The following is a 21,801-nucleotide window of genomic DNA, read 5'->3' as shown; positions in this document are numbered from 1 at the left end:
TTACGTGAATAAAAAAAGGATAGTGTGAAGGTACGAAAAGATGGTCAATCAAGGGATGTTTAATAGAATAATAGAAGGGAGGCAGTGCTCCTCTGTGAGGATAGGAATGAGGTTAAGGAAAGAGATTATCTAATGGCGTAAAAAACTGTGTGTGGCATAAGAAGAGAGCAGAGAAAGCGAAAGTGGGACAGGCGAGGGAGTGAAGGGAGTAAAGGACGAGGGAGTGAAGAGACTAAAGGAAGTCTTTAACCCTGCTTGATCAAGTTCATGGCCAAGGCTCGAATGGGATGGGATATAAAAGGACAGATGTAAGCGAATATTTATGTAAAAAAAAAAAAAAAAAAAAAAACGAAAGGAAGACGGGGCAGAGGAAGGGGGACAGATCAACCATGGACCAAATTGTTGAATTACAACACTGTGTTCTCTCCCTTCCTTCCTTCCTTCCTTACTTCCCTCCTTCCTTTTCTTCCTCCCTCCCTTCTCATGAGCCATCAATGGACGCATACGAGTAAAAAAGATCAATGCATAAGGTCCCGTGGCATATTCTCTCTCCCACTCCTTCCTCGCCCTGTCTCTCATCTTTTATACTCGTGGTTGTAGTGATATGCACATCTTTGTGGCACAGTCATCCGTTCCCTGGAAATAGTCTTGAGCCTCTTTTTAATTGTGCGCTACTTTGGGTCAGTCTCCGCATCTTCTCTCGTTCCAGGCATGTTGTACCGCTTGTCACCCAGATTGAGCTGTTGCAGTGTTCCCCAAATTTAGGGGGGAGATTGATAAGACACGCATAAAACAGAGATCGGGACGTTGCATAATCGAGACAAGTTCTCCTTTCAAAGAACCAAACTGGCTAGAAGAAGGAAAAAAAAAAAAAGAAAAATGGCAATAATGACATTTTTACAAGGCTTGTGGTCTGTGTGCATCTTATTTTCGCAAGCTTGTTCCTGCGTCTGCCAAGCCTACTGGTCTTAGGTCTTATGCCTAGTGTTGTGCAATAATGATGGTTTACTCCACTTTTTAGTTGTCGAATTACAGCAGAGTGAAGGCAGGAAATGAAAGTTTCCTTCATATTCGAGCGCATAAAAACCAGTGCACGAACCACTGGGCACGAGCGTGCTTCCCATCTTTAGTTGCTTCTGCTGCATTGCATGAATTTGAATTTGATCGAGAATAGGAAAGTGTATCTGTTGTTCGCACGAGGCACGAGGTCAATCGGGCAAGGGCAAAACGGTGACACATGTCATACCACTCAAATAGACCCTGATTTTCGTCGTTCTCCTATTTCCTCTCATAGCCCACCCAATGTCTTGCCTGTTCATGCGCCGTTGAGCATCCGCCACACATCTTGCAAAAGCCTGCTTTTGTCTGCATTTGGCTTTTTTTTTTTTTTTTTTTTTTTTTTAACGCGTCGCGAAACGAGGGCTCCCAAACAAGCGTAAATGGAGACGTGGTGTGGCAGTGCATTCCAAGAAAGACTTTTTCATTTCGATGAGAATTATTTATGCCTTCATTCTATTGAGAAACTGCGAGTACTATACACATGCACAGCATCACTTGTTCTGTATATTATATACAGCTTTTGGCATAAGCGAGTCTCTCTTTCTTTCCATTTACACGATGTGCATGACCTGTGCCTAGTGGATGAAGTCAACACATACCAAAGGAAACGGAGCTACAGCGCTGTCTAGTTTTATGCATGAATTGTTCTAATAGACAGACTAAGAGGTTGGTGGGGTAAATTGTGTGGCTGGGAAATGGGCCAATTGGTTGCACAAAAAAGAAAATCCTTCCGCTCTCAATTTAAAGCAACTGTTTGCCCTCGCTCTCCCCCTCCATCATCGCCCTCGCCCCCCTCGCCCATCATCAATTGCTTTTGCCACACAGCCTGGTCCCCAAGATCTCCTTCTCTTTTTTTTTCTCTTTTGTTTTACTTCTGGTTATTCCTTCATTACTTTAACACATCCTTTCCTTTTCTTCTCTGCTCTTTTTTTTTCTTTTTTCTTTTTCTTTTTTTCCTTTTCCTTGTCATTCTTATAATTGATAATAAGGAGCTCCAAGGATTTTTTGTTTCGCTCCTTGTAAAAGAAAAAAGATCGAGATCAAGATGGCCAGCATCAATCATTTGGGCAATGAGTCGCAGGCATTTCGTGCCCGCTTTACGTCTCAAAAAGGCGCATTACCCCCAGTTCCCTCCTCCTCTTCTGAGATACGAGTCATTCCTACTCGAGTGGATACAAAGTCCGGGCAGCGAATCATCTTATGGAATGATATCTGCAGTGAGTTCCCCAACGCAAGCCGGATTGTTAACAAGGAGGGTCAATCTATCTTATTTTTGACAGATGAAAACTTTGAGTAGTATGTTGATCACCGGGTAGTTCAGAACCGCTTTTTTAACTGACGGAAAAAAAAAAATAATTCGAAATGTCAACAGATTCACTGACAGTATTCAGTTTGTGTGTTTGTTTGTTCATAATTTTATGTTTTTTATAAATAGCTACAACCCAAAGAGGATCTCTGCGCAACCAGGAGAAGTGCTTGAGGTAGTTGTGCCCGATGCTGGAATAGAGACCAATAGCTCTGTCAGTGAGGGTTTGGTATCGGATGTGACGCATCCACAAGGTTTAAAGAAAGAAGAAGAAGTGGACATGCTCGAAATAAAAGATCTCCCCATCTCAGAATCGACTGCGACTCTTGACACCAAATTCCTCCTTGCAGAGGCCGGAATCACAGAACTCCAACTCATCCCTAGTTCTTCCGCTTTGGCAGCAACGACTGAGGGCTTGAATGTAGATCTCGTTATGGAGAGTCAAAAGCTACATGCCGAAAATGTAAAGAAAGCTCTACGGTACTATTTCGATAAGCTGCAGGCACAGGCCGAAGAGAACCGGCGTTTGCATGAACAACAACTCGTATTGCAGGAGGAAATCAACCAGACTCAACGGAGGATTGATGAGGAGAATCGACAATGGCATCAAAAGATGGTAGATCAACAACGGGAGATGCAAAAATCCTTTGACGAGAAACAAAATCTTATGATCCAAATGCAGGAACAGGCACTGGAGCGCCTCGTGATTATCCAGGATCGAGTCCAAGCAGTGCTCACACAGACCTATGAACTGCATGAATATCCAATTCCACATCTGTTCATTGTCTTGCCTAAAGTCGTCAGGGCCAGAGATTCTTATTCCAAACCATTTTCGAACCAGTTCCGGCTCTTCTTCTTGTGCGAATGTGGGAAACATACCATGACAGAAAACAGTACTATCCCACATGAGATCCATTTAGCTAAACATGAAGGATATGATATCGATCGGCCTACAGACTTCTTTGATAAATATGGCCCCTACGTGTTGACTATGATGCAGATGGTCAAGTTCGGATTCGCAGCCGCAGGAGTTGTCGTACCAGCATTGAACAACACAGGATTAATCGAAGGCATGGATGCCGTTAAGAGTGGCCTCGATTTCGCCCAAAAATCTTTTGGTTCCCTAGTGGATGACACCATCAATTTCATCAACGACCAAACCTCAAATGCAAATGGGGGCATGGATGCCGCCGCTGACAGCAATGACCACCTCAAACTCGATAAATTGGAGGTCCTAGAGGGCGCTGATTTACGTCAACTCGAGTCTTATCTAAAGGTTCAGGATTCTGGACGTGTCCTGGGTAATCTTTACAGAATCGTGACCCAGGAGGGCAAGGTCAAATGGGTCTGCATCGACCACTACCGCGAAAACTACAAAACGTCAACGATCAAAAACCTGAAGGATGCAGTGACGGCCAACCGTGGAGAATTTCCTAAAGGGGAAGGGAAAGTTGTCATCACGTTCAGTAGCAGTTCTATGGCCAAACAGTTTTATGATGTACTCGTCAAGGCTCGTGGCGTCCAGACACTTGATATTACTTTGGGCTGGGATGTAACTATGGATGATCTCCGCAAATTGGCTAATACAGCCACAACATCCAATATCCTACATCTCAAGTTGAATGGCAAGCATTTCAAGGGCCCCAACCGAGACATCATTAACAACAGTCGTCGATTTGATCCAATTCTCCAACTTCTTCAGAACCAACGAATCCAAGCACTCGAACTATATGAATTCAGAGATCTCTATGATCATATTTCGACAGCTAGCCTAGGAAAGGCGCCTCAAATGCGTACACTTGTTCTGGGCAGTAATTTTAACCCCCTAGACGAAGAATCCAAGTCTATACTGACCAGAATCCTACAGGCTTGTTCTGGGCTTGCTAAGCTGACAGTTTGGACCACGGATTTCCGAGTTACTGCTCTTTACTTGACAGATAAACTGGGATATGTTCTCAACTTGGATACCTTGACGGTTGTGGACAATGCCTTGTCCTTCTCGATGGACATCAAGATCTTCCAAGGCACTGTCCGAGGAGCCGTTTTAACAACTTCAGCCGAACTAACGCCTATTTGCCCTCATATCGAACAGTTTATCGGCTTGGGTCATCTAACTCATATATTCGCTAAGCAGGTGACAGAAGATATTGAGGAGAACGCGTGGATGGAGATCCTTACACATAGCCCAAAATTATCTGAGATCCAGATCGAGTGCAACAGCAGCTATTCATTCGGCTTTATCAACTTGATTTCGTCTATTCGGCCCAAAGTATTTTCTTCTGGAGGTTATTGCTCCCTTCATATTTTGAGATTGCAGGAAGATGGCGTCCCTTTCATCACTCTCGAGTTCTCAGTCGAGGCTGCAGCAGCAGTCTACACCGTCGACCTCAACACCTCAAAGTTCCCACGAACAGCACCTCTCAACCGACTGAAGGAACTGTTACGAAAGCAAGGTTCTCTCTTGGAACAACTGACCTTAGATGCAGAATTCACAGATGAGCATGCCACGACCCTAGACATGGTAACAAAGGATGAAGGATCTAAACTTCGATCTCTTCGACTTCGACCTGACTCCCTTACCTCAGTTGGGTGGGAATGCATTGATCGGATCATTTCACGTTCTCCAGAATTGGTCCGGTTGGGTGTGGATTTGTTTGATATAGATAACAAGGAGAAACTGGCGCTCGCCGAACAATTCTTGACTAAACATGCATCCAGGTTAACTCGCCTTAGCTTGGATGGTTCATTGGCTGAAGAGTGGGTGCCTCGATTTAGTAAGGTTATACCTACAAGACTAAGCCTGCCTCACTTGGATACCTTTGAGATCAACTGCCATGAGAAACTTGATACATCACCTCAAATTGCTGAATGGATCACAGCCATGGTCTTGGGGCCTGGTCGTAAATTGCCTTCATCCGATTCCCCAAACAAGCAGAATGAATTATCCTCAAATGCTGCCCAACAAGAAGATAAAGATGATGATAATGAGAAGGAGACTACGACAGGACTTGAGCTCATCAAATCGGAGAGCGAAGAAGGGAAAGCCTTGAATATGTGGACTCCCTTGGATTTCATTCGATTGGAAGAGATTCAGCTTTCGACTCGAACATGGCAAACTTTGATCGAAGCAATTGACTATGCTGCATTGGATGAGTTATCTGTTCGGGAGACAAACTTCGATCTGGGTCAGCTCTATGTGCTAGCAAACTGTCTTCCAGAAGATAGCAAGAAGCCTGCACCTTTGAGGTTGCTCCAAATTGGCAACACTCGGTTGGACGGTGACGGTACTAGGGACTTGGATTTACCAAAGGAGCTGACGTCTGCTCTGCGTAGAAGAGCGCCCCTTGCCAAAATTGAGAAATAAATTATCTTACCCTATTTATTAACTCTTTTTTTTTTTTTTTTTTTTTTTTATTAATTATTTTTTTTTTTTTCAAGAGCAGACATCATCGCTATCGATATCCTCTCTGCCAATAATAAAAAAAGGGGATTAAAGAAGATAAAGAAAAAATTAGAGTTGGTACCTGAATGAGGTAATGGTGGTGAGAAGAGTGACCTGAAGAAAAAACAGTCCATCGTCCATTCTGAACAAAAGCTCCCTGATCAGTAAAATATTTCGATGAAGATTAATGGTAGCGGAAATGGCATTTGTTTATTTTATTCTTTACATGAAGGTGTGTAATGCTTTTGTTGTTACATCTATTTGTAATGAAGTTGCGTATCGTATAGTCTATTATCTAAATGGTCATAAGTTTTTTTTTTATAGTGCATACGTTCATAAGGGAGCATCAGAACGAACTTGAGCATTGAGTATTGTTAAAACGTTTGTTCAAGTTGTTAAATGGATCGCGACTGAGGTTGAGTGTGTGATTCTTATTGCTGTCTTCTTGCATTTTCAATCTCATCAATCATCTGTTCATACTCCTTGAGTCGTGAAGCGCTGCGGTCATTGAACGAGCGGGTAGTATCGAGAGGGCCACTGGACTGTTGCTGTTGTTGGTATTGACGTGGTTGGAGATGAGTCAAATAACTTGCTTCACCATCCTCGTCATCATCTTCGTCGTACATATACTTGTTTCTACCTCCGGCCCCAGTCCCATTCCCACTACCGTAATAATTACCGTTTGTTGTCGTCTTCTGCTGTTGTTGCTGTTGAGATGGAGATGGGGATTGCTGCTGTTGATATGGCCTCTGAAGTGGAGAAGTCGACTTTCGACCATTACTACCGTTACTAGTGTCTGACCCTCCTCCTCCAGAAGCTTTGTTCCATGGTACCTTCAGCATCTCGAGTTCACGAGTGATTGAATCCATAGAGTCACGATACGCAATCGAGTTAGGATCCTCTTCATCTTCAAACTCAGCACGCGGGTACTGTCCATGTCCACCTGCAGCACTTCCATTGGTCTGGTGCTGATTATTATTGTTTACACCGCCATAGTTGTACACATCCTCCTCGGGGATATATTGTTGCTGATTAGGGCTAGGGCTATTTCCGAGGCTGCTGTTGTTGTTCCTCCTTTGACCTGAAAGACCTGAGGGTGACGTAGAATTGATGGGCCTGCTGTTGCCACTTCCTGAACGGCCGTTGCTGGTCCGACTGCTGCTTCTAGGAGTACCGCCAGTAGTATTGTGAAGACGAGCGTTCATAGGCCTCAATGATGGCGATCCCCCCACCATCTGCTGATTCACTTGCTGATGAGTCCCCAAAAGATTGGCAGAGCCGTATGGTGAACTGTTGTTTTGTCCCACAGTACCACCGCCGATGCTACCATCTGTGGTCGTGAGACTGTTTTGCATATCATCCAATAACAACATGACCTTCTTTTCAGAATCCTGCAATCTAGCCTCCAAAACAGAATTATCCCCTTCCAAGATCTGGATTGTCTCTTGGGCCTTTTTCTTGAACGCATCCGCCTGTTCTTGAACAGATTCAAGTTGCTCAGCAATAGCCTCATTCAAAGTCTGGACTTCATCGACTCTTTCTGTCATCGCCACAACCTTCTGAGAGAGCTCTGCAGCATATTTCTCGGATTCTGCAAGGCGATTCTGCAACTCTTTGATTTGTTTGTGCAAGCTTCGGCGCTCATCATCATTCATTTGTCCAGCGTTGTTGCGAGAACCACCTGATGAGGGCGGTTCGTTGCCACATCGAGCATGAGTTTGCTGAAGCTGCTCCAACATGGCTTGGAGAGACTCCTTCTCTTGAGTTGCTGCTGCAAGATCGCTTCTGAGTTTTCTTGACATGGAAGTTGATTTCTCAGAATGTTGGACTGCTGCTTGACGCTGTTGATCTACTTGCTCCAATTCCAGCTCCAATGACTGAACTCTTCCTTCGAGCTGCCTAACTTTAGCCTCTAAAGCGGCTGCAGAATCACCAGAAGCGCTGCGAGCGCCTGATGCAGAACTTGAAACGGACCGAAGCATCATCACATCTTCAGCAATGATGCCCTTTTCCCGCATCACATCCTTCAGTAATCCCAATTGAACCTCATTATTTTCCAATTCCTTGACCTTGACCTCTAACTCTTGTTCAGTCCTACTCAACTCGTTTCTCAAAGCTGTAGCAGTCTCTCGTTCCTGTGCTAGGTGACGCTGCAACGAAATGGTTTCTGCTTTGGACTTCATCGAACTTTGCTCCAGTCTTGAGAGTTCAATCATGGCATCTGCCAATTCTGTTGCAGATTTCGAGGCAGCGGCCTGGGAATTCTTGTGTAACACTCGAAGGGAGCTCAATTCATGCTCTAATTCCGAAACCTTGGAGACTGTGTTTAAGATCGCAATACTATCATGTTTGCGTGCCGCAGGCATCCCTTCATTCTGCGATTTGCTACGAGGGTTGAAAGCACCCAGCCCATCTTCAACTAGTTTACGAAGCGTGACAACCTCATCCTTCGAGATTTGCCATCGCCCCTCCAGATCCTCGACTTTAGATTGTAAGCGCTCATTCTCAGTCTTGTACCGAGATAGATCACTAGCCATCTCTGCTCGGAGACTCTCCATCTTTTCAAACTTTCCAGAAGATTCCTCATACATAGTCTCGGCTCTCGAGGCTCGTTCATTTGCAGCAGAATATGCCATTTGAGTCCTTTCCAGAGCTGTTTGATGCTCTTCAATTTGTTGCTTTAGCTCTTTAATCTTGGCCATCAGACCTGATGACTGAGATTGATGTCCCGAGAACCCAGCTTGAGATTCTACTAATTGAGTGGCATACTCTCGAGACTCTTGTTCAGCCTTGGCAGCTCGACTGTGCAGACTCGCCAATTCAGCCAGAGCTCTAGTATGAGCTGCTTGTGCCTGTTCTGCTAAAATAGTGGAATCATTCGATCGTTCCTCAGCCGCCAGTCTGGCCATCTTTTCTTGTTGCAACATTTCTTGACTCTTTGTGAACTGTAGCTCTAAAGTCTCCATTTCTGAAAGGGCTGAAGTCAATCGCTTCTCAAGATCCATGGCTCTGTCAGTCTCGATCCGCGCTAAGGCAGATGAATCAGGGTTAGAAGAGGACAAAGATGAGAGTTTGGCTTTTAGGTATGCGGCTTCTTGAAGGGCACCTGTGCGGATACGCTCAGCTTCTCTGATCTTGAATGATGCAGCCTGGGATTGAGTTGCAATCGACATCTAAAAGCATAATCATAAAAAAATTCACTAATATAAGCAACGACACTTTTTTTTTTTTTTTCTATTTCCTATTTCCTATTTCCTATTTCCTATTTCCTCTTACCTTGGCACGTCGCAATTCATCCTTGAGTTTGAGTAATGCTTTGGTGACCTTAAGTTGATGATCTTCCAACTGTTGGTTCTCCATCTCCTTTTCAAGCTCAGCAATCAACAGCTGGTCATCATTCGAATCTTGCTCCGATTTATTTTGTCCACTTCTGCTGCCAGAGACCTGTCGTGCCAATAGAACCTCAGTCACCAGCCAGTTTTCGCGCCGCCTCATCACTTCCAACTGTTCATCACGCTCTTTCATCTGCTGTTCCAGTTGATTCAGGCGTCCCATATCTGTAGAAGATAAGGCCGAAGTATTGGGATAAGCTTCGCCACCTGCTGCTGATGGCAAATGGGGCGATGAAGCAGAGGCATTCTGTCCACGAGCATGTGCTCGCTGTGAAGCTGTAGCAGGTGATGGCGATCTTCCATGCTGTGAAGAATTCTGTGCAGAGAGCGTTGGAGACGATGTACCATTTTGCCGCATGTTTGCAGATGCTGTTGATCCAGAAGATGAAGGGGGTGGGGGGAAATATGACGCTCCCCCTGCCCCTTGAGCCACTTGAGATCCTTGAGAGGAGGCAAAGGTATCTGCTGCATCTGAGTTGATCTCATCTTCTCTTCGAATGTTCGTTGGAGCTGCTGGTGAAACCATACCGTTGCTATTCTTAGCCCAGCGGTCTCTCTCAGATCTGGTCATTGTAGGGTTCAACTCCCCTGACCCTGGTGGTTGGTTATTCACTCCACTACGAAGTGAGGGAGGTGCTGCTCCCCCAGTATTTGGAATTGGTGCTGAGGACATTTGCATGGTCCTACGACTGATGACAGGGCTTTCATTATCCATTTCTCCACCATTCTTTGTGGTCTGTCCAGCACTTGCTCCACGAGGCGGTACACCCATGGGCCACTGGCTTTGTTGAGAATTCATTGGCTGTCTTGTGTGCTGTGAGTTATTCATGTTCGCTGATGCCTGTTGTTGATCCATGTTGTTGGAGCCAAACGCTGCTGGTGAAGTAGGCCGTTGTGTGATAGGGCGTGCCGAACGATCTGGCCGATCTAGCCTATTAGAATTTCCTGCTCCTACTCCTTGCGCAGACTGAGGGTCATATTCGGAAGGTACCTCTGCTTGCAATGGCTGCTGTGATTGCTGTTGTGATTGCTGTTGTGGTTGAAGAGATGGTGAGGGTTGAGAAGCGAGTCTTGAGGATGGAGCTTGACGGGGTGTATTTAGCTGAGCATCAGGGAAGCGGATTTTCGCTAGTAAAGACACATCAAAAAGTGAAAAGATCAGTTCTCCAGGAACACCACTTTTTTTTTTTTTTTTTTTTTTGATGCTAATCGGATTTCAACTTACGAATTTCGATGTAGTAGAGCGCCCCACCATCATCTAAGTCGGCCCGCTCAGAATTGCCACCAAGTAAAAAGATCTTGTCCTTAACTGTGCACATGGTGTGTCCACTTCGAGGACTGGGAGCAGGGCCGATATTTTGAAAGAGATACCATCGACGTTCTAAGAGGAGGGGGGGAAAAAAATCGATCAAGATCTGCATCCTTTTGCTATATCACACTCTGTTTGTATCTCTAGAATCAGACTATTAATGATTACCATTGATTTTGAATGCATAGGCATCATTAAGCTCTGAACCATCGGGGCTACTGCCTCCAAAGATATACAGAACACCATCGACAATTGTACAGGAATGTCCGAAACGTCCAGAGGGCAAATATCCAGATGCTGCAATCGGTTTCCAAATACTGGTTCGAACATCAAAACACCAGATATCGTTGTAGAAATAATCAGCGTCCGCTCCTCCAAAGATGTAGATTTTGCCTTCATACACCGCTGCTGAATGGCCTGCTCTTGCTGGTGGTGATGCCTCTGATTTTGGTTCAATCACTTCCCAACGAGGGTTCTGCGTGACTGTGTTATACATAAACAGGAGACATTCGTCACAGTCAGTTCTGAGCGAGTAAAAGTTCATTCATCAGGAAAGAAAAAGATTGATATTTCTCTTACTTGTTTTCATGTCAAATGAGACCAAGTCTCCAAGATAGTAGTTATCAATCTGTCCTCCAAAAATATACATTGTGGTTCCAATGCCGCATCCAGAATGCGAGTGACGCGGTGTGGGCAGTGGTCCTTGGATAGGTGGTTTGTTCCATTCTTTGCGAACGGTGTGCAGCACATGCAGACTATCATCGCATTGCCCTGTCGTTTGGTCCCAACCACCAAAACCTAGATAGTTGTTGAGAATAATAGCAATGTCGATGTTAACTCTTTTTATTGTCGATTATTGTTGTAGTTGGTGCGACATGATCATGAATCCTATTATTCAGATTCTATTAAACCAATATTGATGGAATATGCAAACAGCCCCAGATAAGCGGCGTGTCTGCAATTCCACATGAAAAATGGAAAACAAAAACTAAGTGACAATACCAGTGGTAATAGTAAGGATTTCCACTTACAAATGATATATTGACCAATATTCACAGCAGTATGCCCGCTCTTGGCCATTGGTCGGTCCGGACTTGTGGAGGTAATAGCCTGGCATTGTAGAGAAACTATCAGATAAAAGAAATGACAATTGTCAGTTGTGTATGCCAAGTATGCACAAGAAAGGATGTGGGAAGCAAATCAAGGGTAAAAAAGGGAAAGTCAGGGTTATAATTAGCAATTCTCGAGACATTAACCCATTTGTTGGCTTTTAGGGCTGCATAAAAAAAAATAGAGCATTGGAATTGGTGGTTGAAAGGTAAAAAGTATGAGCCTAAAAAAGCAATGCTGTCATCCCTCCCTTCTCTAATGGTTTTATGGTTGAACTAATTAATGAGCATGGAACGCAACAATGAAGAATAGCCACGCTGACTCCAGAGGGTTAAAATCAGGCACATTTGAAAAAGAAAGAGAAATATGTATAATTATGGAAAGCGAGCATTGCATTGTCATTGATAGCCACGCAAAAAAAAAAAAAAAAAAAAAAAATTAAGATTGCAAGTAAATGAGAGAGAGCTGCAAGTAGGGAAATTGTGCTCAGAGCCATTGACCCTTCACTCCAAGAAAAGAATTAAAAGTATTCTCCAGGAGGCCGAGATTGAGGGACAAGAAACGTTGAGGGCATAATTGTGCTCTCGCCGATCCAGTCCATCTTTCTCAAAAAAGATGCATTTTAATAACTGTAGCAGCATATCAAAAAGACCTTCCTCGACCAGATCAGGAACCTTTGCTCTCGCTCCCTTCTCATGGTGCAAACATAACTCTACTACCATTTCTCCCTATGCTCTTCTTTTTTGCTCCTGAGATGGGACAGACATATATAAAAATAAAATGACTTTTCATTAACTATGATTTATATGCATGCAAGCAATATTCATTACCAGAATCAATGACAAACAGTCCATCTTGAGGCACTCCATGCTGAATGCCTCCGTATACAAAGATCTCAGTCCCTATGGCGGTAACAGAGCTCGAATGCTGAAACCGTGGAAAGGGGTTGATCCCAAGAGTGCGACGTTGTGTCCAAAACAATTGTGGAGGCGGTAGAGCTGCTACAGCTGCTGATGAATTAGAGTTAGCTGGCGCACCATTGTGTCCTGATGGCAGTTGTTGTTGCAGTTGTTGTTGTGGTTGTTGTGGTTGAAAATTAGATGCAATACTGTTGTTTATTGAACTTGTAGGACTCATAGGACTCATTGGTGATTGTTGATATGCATGCGCTTGATATTGATTATTGATACTATTGTTACTGTCATTATTATTATAAAGCAAGTTGTTTGAACTGCCATTGTTGCTATTTAGTCCAAGACCACTGGATGGTGGGGCTGGTCGTTGCTGCTGCTGCTGCTGCTGCTGCTGTTGTTGTTGTTGCTGTTGCTGCTGCTGTTGCTGTTGCTGTTGCTGTTGCTGTTGCTGTTGCTGTTGTTGCTGCTGTTGCTGTTGTTGTTGCTGTTGCTGTTGTTGCTGTTGCTGTTGCTGTTGCTGTTGTTGTTTTGCATTGCTGTCTTCTTTTTTCTTTTTAGTGAAAAGACCTGCCATGGTTCTAAATTTCGAAGAATGATATTACAGCAATGAATGCAAATTAGGGAGAAGAGAGGCACGAATGGAAGACCGGGAACGGATAAGAAGCCAGGCGCAGGCACAGGACACAAGACTATAGGGAGCCGAGAGCAGCAAAAGTAAAAGAGATATTAATGAATGAATAAGAGAAAGAAGAATAGAGCAAAAGAAAGAATAGGGCAAAGTGCAAGGGAGAGGAAGAGAGAAGAAAAGGGTGCTGTCGAGACAGGCAGACAGGCAGACAGGAAGAGAGAAAGAGAAAGATGAAAGTTGGCACCCCCCTTTGTTGGATGGATGGAAGATGAGGGACAGAGAAGTAATTATAAGGTAAGAAAAAAAAGAAGCGAGGGTGAAGAAGAGTTAATTAAAAAAGAAAAAAAAAAAAAGTAAGATACCTACTTTCTTTATCGGCATCATCTTTCATCTTTCTCATCTCATTCTCCATCTGCTTGTCTGATTAGCATGGTTTAGCTGTCTGATATATTATGTTTGAGGTCGTAATAAATATCTGAACCTTGTCGGGACTGTGTAACACAACGAGAGACTAGTGATTAGCAACAATATCCTCGAAATAGCTCGTAACCAATGGTTTGCTTGATATTCTTGATATTGTTGGTATCTGTAGATTTGGATATTATTAAATACATGCTTTTTTTTAAAAATCTCTCCGATCCTGCTTTTTTCTTCTTATATACAATGGCCCCATGTTGGCTCCCTACTAAAATAATAAAACTGTAAAACTGCCTTACTTGCAATAATTATTTGATTAAATAAACTCTTTAAGTATAGTCAAAGAAAACGAGTCCATGCTTATTTGGGTTTCAAAATTTTGCTTTATTTATTAAAAGTGTGGTGAACAATGCGACTTTCATGCGTTGAAGGACGACTTCTAATTTGTACAATGAATTAAGAAAAATCGGCTTCATGTTTGCACAAATATCATAAGGGAGCATATACTCATCTATGCTTCCTTTTTTTTTTTTTTTTTTTGTTTTATCACAGTCAAAGAATGTATTGTCGTCGTTTCGTTTTATCTATCAAAAATTGTTTGCAAACAACATCTCAATGGCGCCGTTCACGTTTCCTCCAGACGCAAGTAATGCACGAATATTCTTGGCGGCATCATAGAATCCCATCTCGTTCAACTGTTGCAACTGGACCTGGAAACGTTCCTCTGGAGGCTGAGCAGGCTGAGTAGGTTGAGTAGGTGCTCCAAATCCACCAGCACCGCCCATGGCAGCCATCTGTTGTGCCCAATATTGCGCCATAGGATTTACATTTCCGACTGCTGGAGTACCGGAGCTACCAAATGCTGCGAAGGGGTTCTGAGCAGGTGTTGTACCAGCGGCTGTACCAGGAGTCGAAGTAGTATTAGGCGAAGCTGCTGAAGTTGGTGTAGTAGTCGTATTGGATCCCCAAGGATTATACATACCTCCAGGTGCGCCACCACCAAAACCGCCCATACCGCCCATACCGCCCATACCGCCCATATCACCCATTTGCTGGCTCATTTGTGCAACCTGACGCAGCATTTCCGGGTTGGAGATCATCTGCTGAAACTGTGGAGACTGAAGCATCTGGCGAACCTCAGGACCCATAGCAGCCAAAGTGGGATTCATAGCAATCATAGACTCAAGTACTTGAGGATTCTGTAACATGTTGGACATGTACTGTGCAAAGTTGGGATCCTGCATCATTTGATTCATCATATTGGTATCCATGCCTGGCATGCCTCCCATTCCTCCAAAACCGCCCATACCACCCATACCACCCATACCACCCATACCGCCCATGCCACCCATCATGCTAGCCCAAGGGTTAGGCAACGCTCCAGCTCCAGTTCCAAAGGGATCTATTTCGGAATAAAGTCAAATTAAAATGTTAGCATGCTTGCGTAGACATGACTAACTGTGACAACAGAACTTTCTTTTTTTTTTTTTTTTTTATTTTTTTTTATTTTTTTGCTTCCCATACCAGCAGTAGTACCACTTGAAGTCGATGTTGTATTTGAGGTCGTGGTAGGGGTTGATGTTGTGGTAGTAGCAGTGGGTGTTGATGTAGTAGACGAAGATGTAGTAGTAGAAGGGACTGTAGAAGCAGTTGACGAGGTACTAGCAGCAGCACCTTGACTCTTGACCATGTGGACGGTATGACCTTCTGCGACTTTGTAGGTCTCAAGAGTGTCTGCATCTTTAAGAACACGTCCTGAATAAATGAGTCTCATCTTATCTGCAGGAGTATCACATTTCTCTGCAATCTTCTTCTTGAAGTCAAGCACAGTCTCTGTGACACTGATGGAGATGACGTACTTTTGGTCATTTGAAGCCTTGACATTGATTGAAATGGGATCAGACATGATTGAAAGATATTATTGCAAAAGTTGCTGTACAGAAAGGAAAGGAATCGGTGTCTGTGAGAAAAGAAAAAAATGAGAAAGAGGGAAAAAAAAAGTGAAGTAGTAGATTGGAAGGAATAAGAAGCCTAAAGAAATAAAAAGGATGTTTTCTACCCATCTATGGGGAACTGGCCAATCGAATTGTATCAAATTACACACAAACACGCGTACAATACGCAACAAAGAGTCAGCCGAAAGGACATGACCTTTTTTGAATTGAATACGGTCCTAAAAAAAACTACTTTCAGTGCAATAAAGGATAAAAAACATCTTGCAGTAACACATCCGTGTGCTTTGTCGCTTTGCCTGTCCATCTTGGAAAGTGATCGGTGGCTTTGAAACGCGCCCCAATCCATCAATAAAATTAAATTTTTTTCTATCTTTTTACATCCCACCTTGGTTTTAATCATGTCATCAGCACAACCTGCTCGCGCATCAGCACGTCAGTCAGCACGTAGGCAACAGGAACTAGAGGCTGAACGTGAGGCAAAACAACGTCGGACCCTTGCTGCTGAAGCTGAAGCCGTTACTGCTACTGATACTGTCAAACCTCCACAGACACAAAGACAAACTAATGGACGTAATGAGGATAACAACAACACTACCAACGATGAGACTCTTTCATTAACATCCTCTTCACGTAGTTTGAGCCCTGCTCTTTCCGATTCCGCATCTCTCAACAGTGATAACGAGAATGAGCACAGTAACAAAAAATCAATAACAAAAACAAGAGCACTCGCCTCCCGCACAAGGAGTGCATTAACACAACAACAGCAGGAGCAAGATGAGCAGGACCCTTCAAAACCATTTTCAGATCCCAACTTGCTTTCATACTGGGAGATCGCTTTAGTCTATGGGTTTATGATCAAGTTCAAGACACTGCTTAGACAAAACTGTCCACTACATGATTTCTCAATAGAGGTGGGTAAAAATAATGACTCTCTCCCGAGGGTATTTCTTGGTGACATCTGTATTCTTAATATCCGTCAAATTTTCTGAATGATTGGAATATACTATCTCTGCTTTTAGGACTTGGAAGCTGGCCTATTGTCGAAAACACCTAACGTTTGTATTGAGGAAGTTCATTCCAATCTACTCTCTAATATGCTGAACCGTAAAAAGGCAGTTGAGTAGGTCCTTATCTTTCTGCTCTATGCATGTCTCGAATGATCTATACCCCCCCTCCCCCCCAAAAAAAAGACTACCCGTGTAAGATTAACATCTGGTAATCTTCTTTTCAAGCTCTTCAACATGGCAGAAAGTTTTATCTGAAACATTGGATTCCAAATTCAGGACTGGCGAGATGGAGTACGATCAAAATCTATTGAAATACTATGGCGACTATTATCTGATCCCTCCTGAGGATAGGGTCCAGATTCTTAAGGGCTTGGTCCATTGGGTATTGCAGGAAGGAGCCATCATCCGACAAGCCATAGAAGAAGATTTGGAACATTATTCTATCACACCATTCGGAATCGATCAAGCTAAACGGATTTACTGGTATTTTGGAGGTAAGTTTCAACTGAATTTTTTTTTTCTTTTACCAAGTCTGCTGTTGCATCTAAGAGTTAACTTTTTTTTTTCTTTTCTTTTTTGCACTGCCTCATCCGATAGAGGGCACACTTAGGGTATTTAGAGAAACTAAAAATCCCAAAAAGAAGAGTACTGGATGGGAGACTGTGGCTAGTAGTCTGGATGAGATCAAAGCTCTCGTAGATTCTTTCAACCAGACCTCTTCAAAATCAGAGAAGGCACTTCAAGAAAGACTACGTGAAGAGATCATTGATCCTATTGAGGAGAAGATGGCCCAGGAGAAATTGGTACGCCACTATCTCACTCCCACACAGATTTATAGCTGGGAAGGATTTCTTTTTCCAATTATATATGTCCTAATATGTCATTTCCCCTCCTGATTCTTCATACTTTTAAATGCTTACAGAAACAAGAGCGCTTGGAAAAGAAGATGCAAAGGCTAGCAGAATTACATCAATTGGCAGCAACAAGAACAACTCGGACACGATCCTCTAATCGACTCAACCAACCAAAGTACAATTTTGATGATGATGACGATTTTGAAGAGGACGAATATGAAATTTACAGAAGACCTTCCAGCAGGCGGAGGCACAATAACCAACTTCCTCATCATAATCAAGACCAATATCAAAACCAAGATCAAAACCAAAATCAAAGCCAAAACCAAGTTGATAACACCAATGATACTCCTATTACAACTACAAATGATATCTCTACAGAGTCTAACACTCTCTTCAATACAGCAACAGGGTCTGCAGATCAATATCACATTAATGGCGGCACTGAGGTATCTCTGAGGAATACCAACAGTGACTCTTATCATCACCCTCATCAGCAACAGCAACAACATGACGAGTATAAGGACCGTGGCTCATCTGTCGAAGGCGACGATATATCAAGTACCCGATCAAGTGTGGGTCGAGAATCTGATACGTCCATCCGAATGGCTCTACAGCGTGCACGTATGGATGGTGGCGATGATGAGGAAGAAGAATTCAGATTCAAGGAGGAGCCCGAAGAGGATGATGTCAAGTTTCCTAGTGTTTCGCAATCTGTTTTTGCTCATGCTCCAACCCTCACAACTGCCCATGTAAATACTGCCTATGAAAACCAACCATCGACAGGGCCTGTACTTGAATTAATATCGACATCAGCACCAGTCCTTCCAACAACCCAGAGCCAAGATGTGGACATGAAAGATGCCGAGCTCTAAGTTTCGCTCTGTTTCCTGCCATATCTCAATATCTATCTTCCTGGATACTTTCAAGCTTTTCACTTCATTTGTTTTCGTTTTTTTTTTTTTTTTTTTTTTTTCATTTCATTTCTTAGCCACAATGGTAATCCTCCAACCTGCCTGTCATCCTTTTCTGTACAGTAATATATCTAGAGACTAAAAGTCAATTCCATTCATATTTGAAAATGCACTAATTCAAAGTGGCTTCATGCAATTCATTAAAAAACAAAAAAAAACAAGACTGCTTTTTTAAATATTTGGACTTGGACAACTGTTTCCGAAAAGGGAAAAGGGGATCAAACCAGCGCTGAAAACACATATTCATTTCTGAATCTTCAACGCAAACCATGTCTAAGATTCATACTATTGTTAATGACCTTCGTAATGGCCTTGGTGCCATCCGCCTGCGTTCTGATGTCAAGAAAGTGACATTGATGTTTTCTCGGAAATCTGATAATGCTGGCGCCAGGTAAAATAGGAAAAAAAAAAGCACATATAATATGGAGACTCGGCTAGTTCACAAGGAATAAAATATTCTCTGGATTCAATAACATACAAAACTATTTAAATGAAGAGGAATCTTGGATTGAAAGATACAAGAAAAAAAAAAAAAAAAAAAAAAAAACTCCCCTAGTTCATTCGTTTAATTCACTCACGCCTATCACTCTAAAAACAACTCTCCGGAATCTGGAATTAGATACTTTTTGCGTGAAAACTTACCAAGGATCCAGTATAACAATCCTACTATTCAGATCGAAGTAAAGAAAGTTAAGGAGCCTGGTGTCAGCCCTGAGTTGACCGTTGAGTTTGGTAACTGATGAATAGCCAATTATCTTGATTTGATAGGAAAAAAAAAAAAAAAAAAAAAAAAAAAGGAAGGGAGCCTTGTTTTTTTTTTTTTCCCTCTTTTTTTGCTAACATTTTAAAAATTTAATCATGTCTTCATAGCTAACAATGAGATCAAGAAAATTCCTTGCTCCAGGACACAGTCTAGTGAAATCTGTAAGCAGTTCCTGAGCGTCACTACTGAGGGTTCAGCATCAGCATAAAGGAAGACAGGGTTAAAAATAAAAAATTAAAAGACGCATTTGATAAAGAATATTTATCCATTTGACATTTCATAGTGTTCATTCAGAGACTTTTTTTTTGTCTTTTTTCTTTTAACTTTCGTTTGTTATTGTTGTGTATACGCGATTAGTTGTCAAGGGAACAAAAACCAAGGAAGAAGAAGTAGACTGTATATGTTTTTTTTTTAGGAGAACATGTAAGTAAAAGTGATGGTGAGGCCAACAATAAAGACTACTACCGATAGGTCATTGACCATTGAAGTCCAAATTAGACGATATCGCATAAAGACTCTGATCATATCCGAAAAAGGTGGAGGCAAGAAGCCTGCAATGGTTCCTAAAGTACTGCTAGGTGATGCTGTCACGCCATGTAATACCATTCGAGTTGATTGCAAAATAAGCTCCATCGTGATGAAGTACCAGAACACAGGCTAGTATATCACAAAAATAAAAAATAGAAAAGAAAAAAGTGAGGATATGTCATACGAAGAAAAGGTTGATTAACATTAACTGATCAATAAAATGTCTTGAAAGTAAATTGAAGCTATCACTTACAATAGGATCGACTTGATACGCGCCATAGGGCAATGGTTTTTCTACTGCCAATGCTTCAAATCGACTCAAATCCCCATTCCGACTGTATTCTCTATATACAATACCAAATCCTAACAGCACTGACAAAACAAAGTGCAGGAGCTTCCACCAACGTGCAGAGTGATCCACTTGTGGTGTAATCACTGTGAATCCTGGAGGTACATTTCCAAACGGATTCTGTTGTTGTTGTTGTTGCATGGCCTGTGCCTTGCTAGAGCTTGAACCGCTATTACTTTCATCCTGCATCATTCTAGTCAATGCTTGATGTTGTGCTGATGCAAACGGACTATTCAAGAATGGATTCGATGGAATATAGGCTGGTGGTGCACCTATGGAATCATCTGGATCTGCATCATAGTCTGGGATATTGGGAGGTGTGGCTGTCCTCCCCGCAGCTGAGCTATTAAATGCTTCAGCATCAGATGCTTTTTCGGTTGTTGTCGTTGTCGTAGTGGCGTTTGTTTGGGTCGTAGTTGTTGTAGAGGATGACGAGGGTTGACGACTCATCCTTTGAGTCCCCGTACGCAATGATGACGAATTAGGCATAGCCAACTCTTCCTCCTGTTCACCGTCAATACTCCTTTGCAGAGAGCCTATCATTATTCACCAAGGTGAAAAGAAAGAAAGTCTTAGTAAAATATATTAATTGTGTTTCTACACCGCATTTCAAGATACAGCACGTCTTTTTCTCTTTTAACTTCGCCATTGTCCTGTAGTCCCTATCTTTTTTTTTTTTTTTTTTTTTTTTTTTTTGTATACCTTCAACATTGCCGTTGCTGTCAACATTGACACCTGCGGCTCTGAGAGCCTTTAAACGCTCATCTTCTTGTTCCCGCCTCAACATCTCCTCTCGAGCCTGCAACACTGCAGGAGAAGGAGCCACCTGTGCGCTTGTTCCAGCTGTGCCTGTAATCTTACTCAGACGTGACTCTCCTGAGGCAAGAATCTTTTTTTGCCGCGCTTCACGACGCTTCCGGAGAATTTCCGCTTGGTCTGTCATTTTTATCCTGCTCTTATAGTGGATAGGAAATTGTCGCTTTACAAAAAATATACAAAACAAAAATAAAAAATAGAAAAAATAAAACTGCCTATTTGGAAATGGGTGTAGTCCTTTGAACAAAGATGGAGGGAAGATGGAAAGAAAAAAGAAATGGATGTAATAAAAGGATGAGGAATAAAAGTAAAACAGATAAAGTAGGTTTGTGTGTTTTGTTCATTCGACTTCCATCTGATCAAAAAGCCTGTCATCAACATACTATTTGACCTAATCCAGTAATACCTTAAGGGTTATAATCATTCTGATTTATTCCTCGTGGCATTGATCCAACAAATCAAAACACGACGCGGATCTGCAAGAAATGTTGAAATGCAGACTCATATTTCACATGCATCACGCATATCATGTATCTTACTTGCACGATATTTTATTCGAGAAATTGAACGAGGTTTTACATGCTAATATGTATTACAAAAAAAAAAGGCAACCTTAGAAATTAAAATATACAACATCCTTAATCTTGCTTCTTGCCTGGAGACGTCACCATCCCACCTACAATTGATCGTCGTGGCACCGTTGGAGTCTTGGAAGCGATCGACTCCAGCGGCACCATCGCGAGTCATTCGTGCCAGCCAGGGCTTATCTCTGCTCCTGCTGCAGCTGGAACTGCTGCTTCATTCCCTGCAGTGGTACCATACCCATCATGTCGACGCGTCATATCACTGCCTCCTCCCAACGACTGATAATGATAGTGGTCAGTCGGGTATATAGATGACGATACAATAACTGGGCGATAATTATCGCTGTCCCCTTCATCCTCACTAGGTCGGTTTACACCTCGTATAGGTGACACG

The 21,801-nt window shown here is 42.7% G+C and overlaps 6 protein-coding genes across 6 annotated transcripts; 3 read left to right on the top strand and 3 right to left on the bottom strand.

Moving 5' to 3' along the window:
- Positions 1-1,935: 1,935 nt before the first annotated feature.
- BCR41DRAFT_423045 (hypothetical protein) lies at positions 1,936-5,741 on the top strand. Its single transcript, XM_022030239.1, has 2 exons — positions 1,936-2,355; positions 2,495-5,741. Exons 1-2 carry the CDS (start codon positions 2,105-2,107, stop codon positions 5,727-5,729), a joined length of 3,486 nt encoding a protein of 1,161 aa, XP_021880325.1. The 5' UTR covers positions 1,936-2,104; the 3' UTR covers positions 5,730-5,741.
- A 497-nt stretch (positions 5,742-6,238) lies between these two features.
- BCR41DRAFT_371670 (hypothetical protein) lies at positions 6,239-12,764 on the bottom strand (the record flags this gene model as incomplete). The annotated part of the gene is made up of 7 exons (XM_022026623.1): positions 6,239-8,980; positions 9,084-10,327; positions 10,425-10,580; positions 10,677-10,991; positions 11,088-11,306; positions 11,540-11,635; positions 12,449-12,764. The coding sequence occupies 7 exons, from the start codon at positions 12,762-12,764 to the stop codon at positions 6,239-6,241; spliced, it is 5,088 nt and encodes a 1,695-aa protein (XP_021880324.1).
- A 1,358-nt stretch (positions 12,765-14,122) lies between these two features.
- On the bottom strand, positions 14,123-15,770 carry BCR41DRAFT_387339 (hypothetical protein). Its single transcript, XM_022027887.1, has 2 exons — positions 15,102-15,770; positions 14,123-14,979 (listed from the first exon to the last, which is right to left on the bottom strand). Exons 1-2 carry the CDS (start codon positions 15,481-15,483, stop codon positions 14,165-14,167), a joined length of 1,197 nt encoding a protein of 398 aa, XP_021880323.1. The 5' UTR covers positions 15,484-15,770; the 3' UTR covers positions 14,123-14,164.
- Positions 15,771-15,922: 152 nt separating this feature from the next.
- BCR41DRAFT_387338 (hypothetical protein) lies at positions 15,923-18,331 on the top strand. The gene is made up of 5 exons (XM_022027886.1): positions 15,923-16,443; positions 16,552-16,652; positions 16,765-17,033; positions 17,137-17,342; positions 17,462-18,331. Exons 1-5 carry the CDS (start codon positions 15,931-15,933, stop codon positions 18,266-18,268), a joined length of 1,896 nt encoding a protein of 631 aa, XP_021880322.1. The 5' UTR covers positions 15,923-15,930; the 3' UTR covers positions 18,269-18,331.
- A 255-nt stretch (positions 18,332-18,586) lies between these two features.
- Positions 18,587-19,388, top strand: BCR41DRAFT_355989 (hypothetical protein). The gene is made up of 3 exons (XM_022024564.1): positions 18,587-18,758; positions 18,987-19,099; positions 19,238-19,388. Exons 1-3 carry the CDS (start codon positions 18,637-18,639, stop codon positions 19,336-19,338), a joined length of 336 nt encoding a protein of 111 aa, XP_021880321.1. The 5' UTR covers positions 18,587-18,636; the 3' UTR covers positions 19,339-19,388.
- A 51-nt stretch (positions 19,389-19,439) lies between these two features.
- BCR41DRAFT_355986 (hypothetical protein) lies at positions 19,440-20,977 on the bottom strand. Its single transcript, XM_022024563.1, has 4 exons — positions 20,710-20,977; positions 20,205-20,543; positions 19,912-20,108; positions 19,440-19,787 (listed from the first exon to the last, which is right to left on the bottom strand). The coding sequence occupies exons 1-4, from the start codon at positions 20,948-20,950 to the stop codon at positions 19,542-19,544; spliced, it is 1,023 nt and encodes a 340-aa protein (XP_021880320.1). The 5' UTR covers positions 20,951-20,977; the 3' UTR covers positions 19,440-19,541.
- Positions 20,978-21,801: the final 824 nt, after the last annotated feature.

The sequence above is a fragment of the Lobosporangium transversale genome (assembly GCF_002105155.1).
Source record: "Lobosporangium transversale strain NRRL 3116 chromosome Unknown BCR41scaffold_24, whole genome shotgun sequence".
NCBI classification, from domain to species: Eukaryota; Fungi; Mortierellomycota; class Mortierellomycetes; order Mortierellales; family Mortierellaceae; genus Lobosporangium; species Lobosporangium transversale.
The sequence above is the reverse complement of the archived record's forward strand: the minus strand, read 5'-3'. Positions and strand labels throughout refer to the sequence as shown.

What these genes read in the sequence shown, in the direction of transcription:
- BCR41DRAFT_387338 (XM_022027886.1), top strand. Translation starts at nt 15,931, where the DNA reads ATGTCATCAGCACAACCTGCTCGCGCATCAGCACGTCAGTCAGCACGT. An exon ending in GATTTACTGGTATTTTGGAG is followed by an intron (nt 17,034 to 17,136) that starts GTAAGTTTCAAC and finishes CTCATCCGATAG; the next exon opens with AGGGCACACTTAGGGTATTT. An exon ending in AGATGGCCCAGGAGAAATTG is followed by an intron (nt 17,343 to 17,461) that starts GTACGCCACTAT and finishes AAATGCTTACAG; the next exon opens with AAACAAGAGCGCTTGGAAAA.
- BCR41DRAFT_355986 (XM_022024563.1), bottom strand. Translation starts at nt 20,950, where the DNA reads ATGACAGACCAAGCGGAAATTCTCCGGAAGCGTCGTGAAGCGCGGCAA. An exon ending in CAGCAACGGCAATGTTGAAG is followed by an intron (nt 20,544 to 20,709) that starts GTATACAAAAAA and finishes GAATAATGATAG; the next exon opens with GCTCTCTGCAAAGGAGTATT. An exon ending in CGTATCAAGTCGATCCTATT is followed by an intron (nt 19,788 to 19,911) that starts GTAAGTGATAGC and finishes GTGATATACTAG; the next exon opens with CCTGTGTTCTGGTACTTCAT.
- BCR41DRAFT_423045 (XM_022030239.1), top strand. Translation starts at nt 2,105, where the DNA reads ATGGCCAGCATCAATCATTTGGGCAATGAGTCGCAGGCATTTCGTGCC. An exon ending in ACAGATGAAAACTTTGAGTA is followed by an intron (nt 2,356 to 2,494) that starts GTATGTTGATCA and finishes TTTTATAAATAG; the next exon opens with CTACAACCCAAAGAGGATCT.
- BCR41DRAFT_355989 (XM_022024564.1), top strand. Translation starts at nt 18,637, where the DNA reads ATGTCTAAGATTCATACTATTGTTAATGACCTTCGTAATGGCCTTGGT. An exon ending in TCTGATAATGCTGGCGCCAG is followed by an intron (nt 18,759 to 18,986) that starts GTAAAATAGGAA and finishes ATCTGGAATTAG; the next exon opens with ATACTTTTTGCGTGAAAACT. An exon ending in TGAGTTGACCGTTGAGTTTG is followed by an intron (nt 19,100 to 19,237) that starts GTAACTGATGAA and finishes ATGTCTTCATAG; the next exon opens with CTAACAATGAGATCAAGAAA.
- BCR41DRAFT_387339 (XM_022027887.1), bottom strand. Translation starts at nt 15,483, where the DNA reads ATGTCTGATCCCATTTCAATCAATGTCAAGGCTTCAAATGACCAAAAG. An exon ending in TTCAAGTGGTACTACTGCTG is followed by an intron (nt 14,980 to 15,101) that starts GTATGGGAAGCA and finishes ATTCCGAAATAG; the next exon opens with ATCCCTTTGGAACTGGAGCT.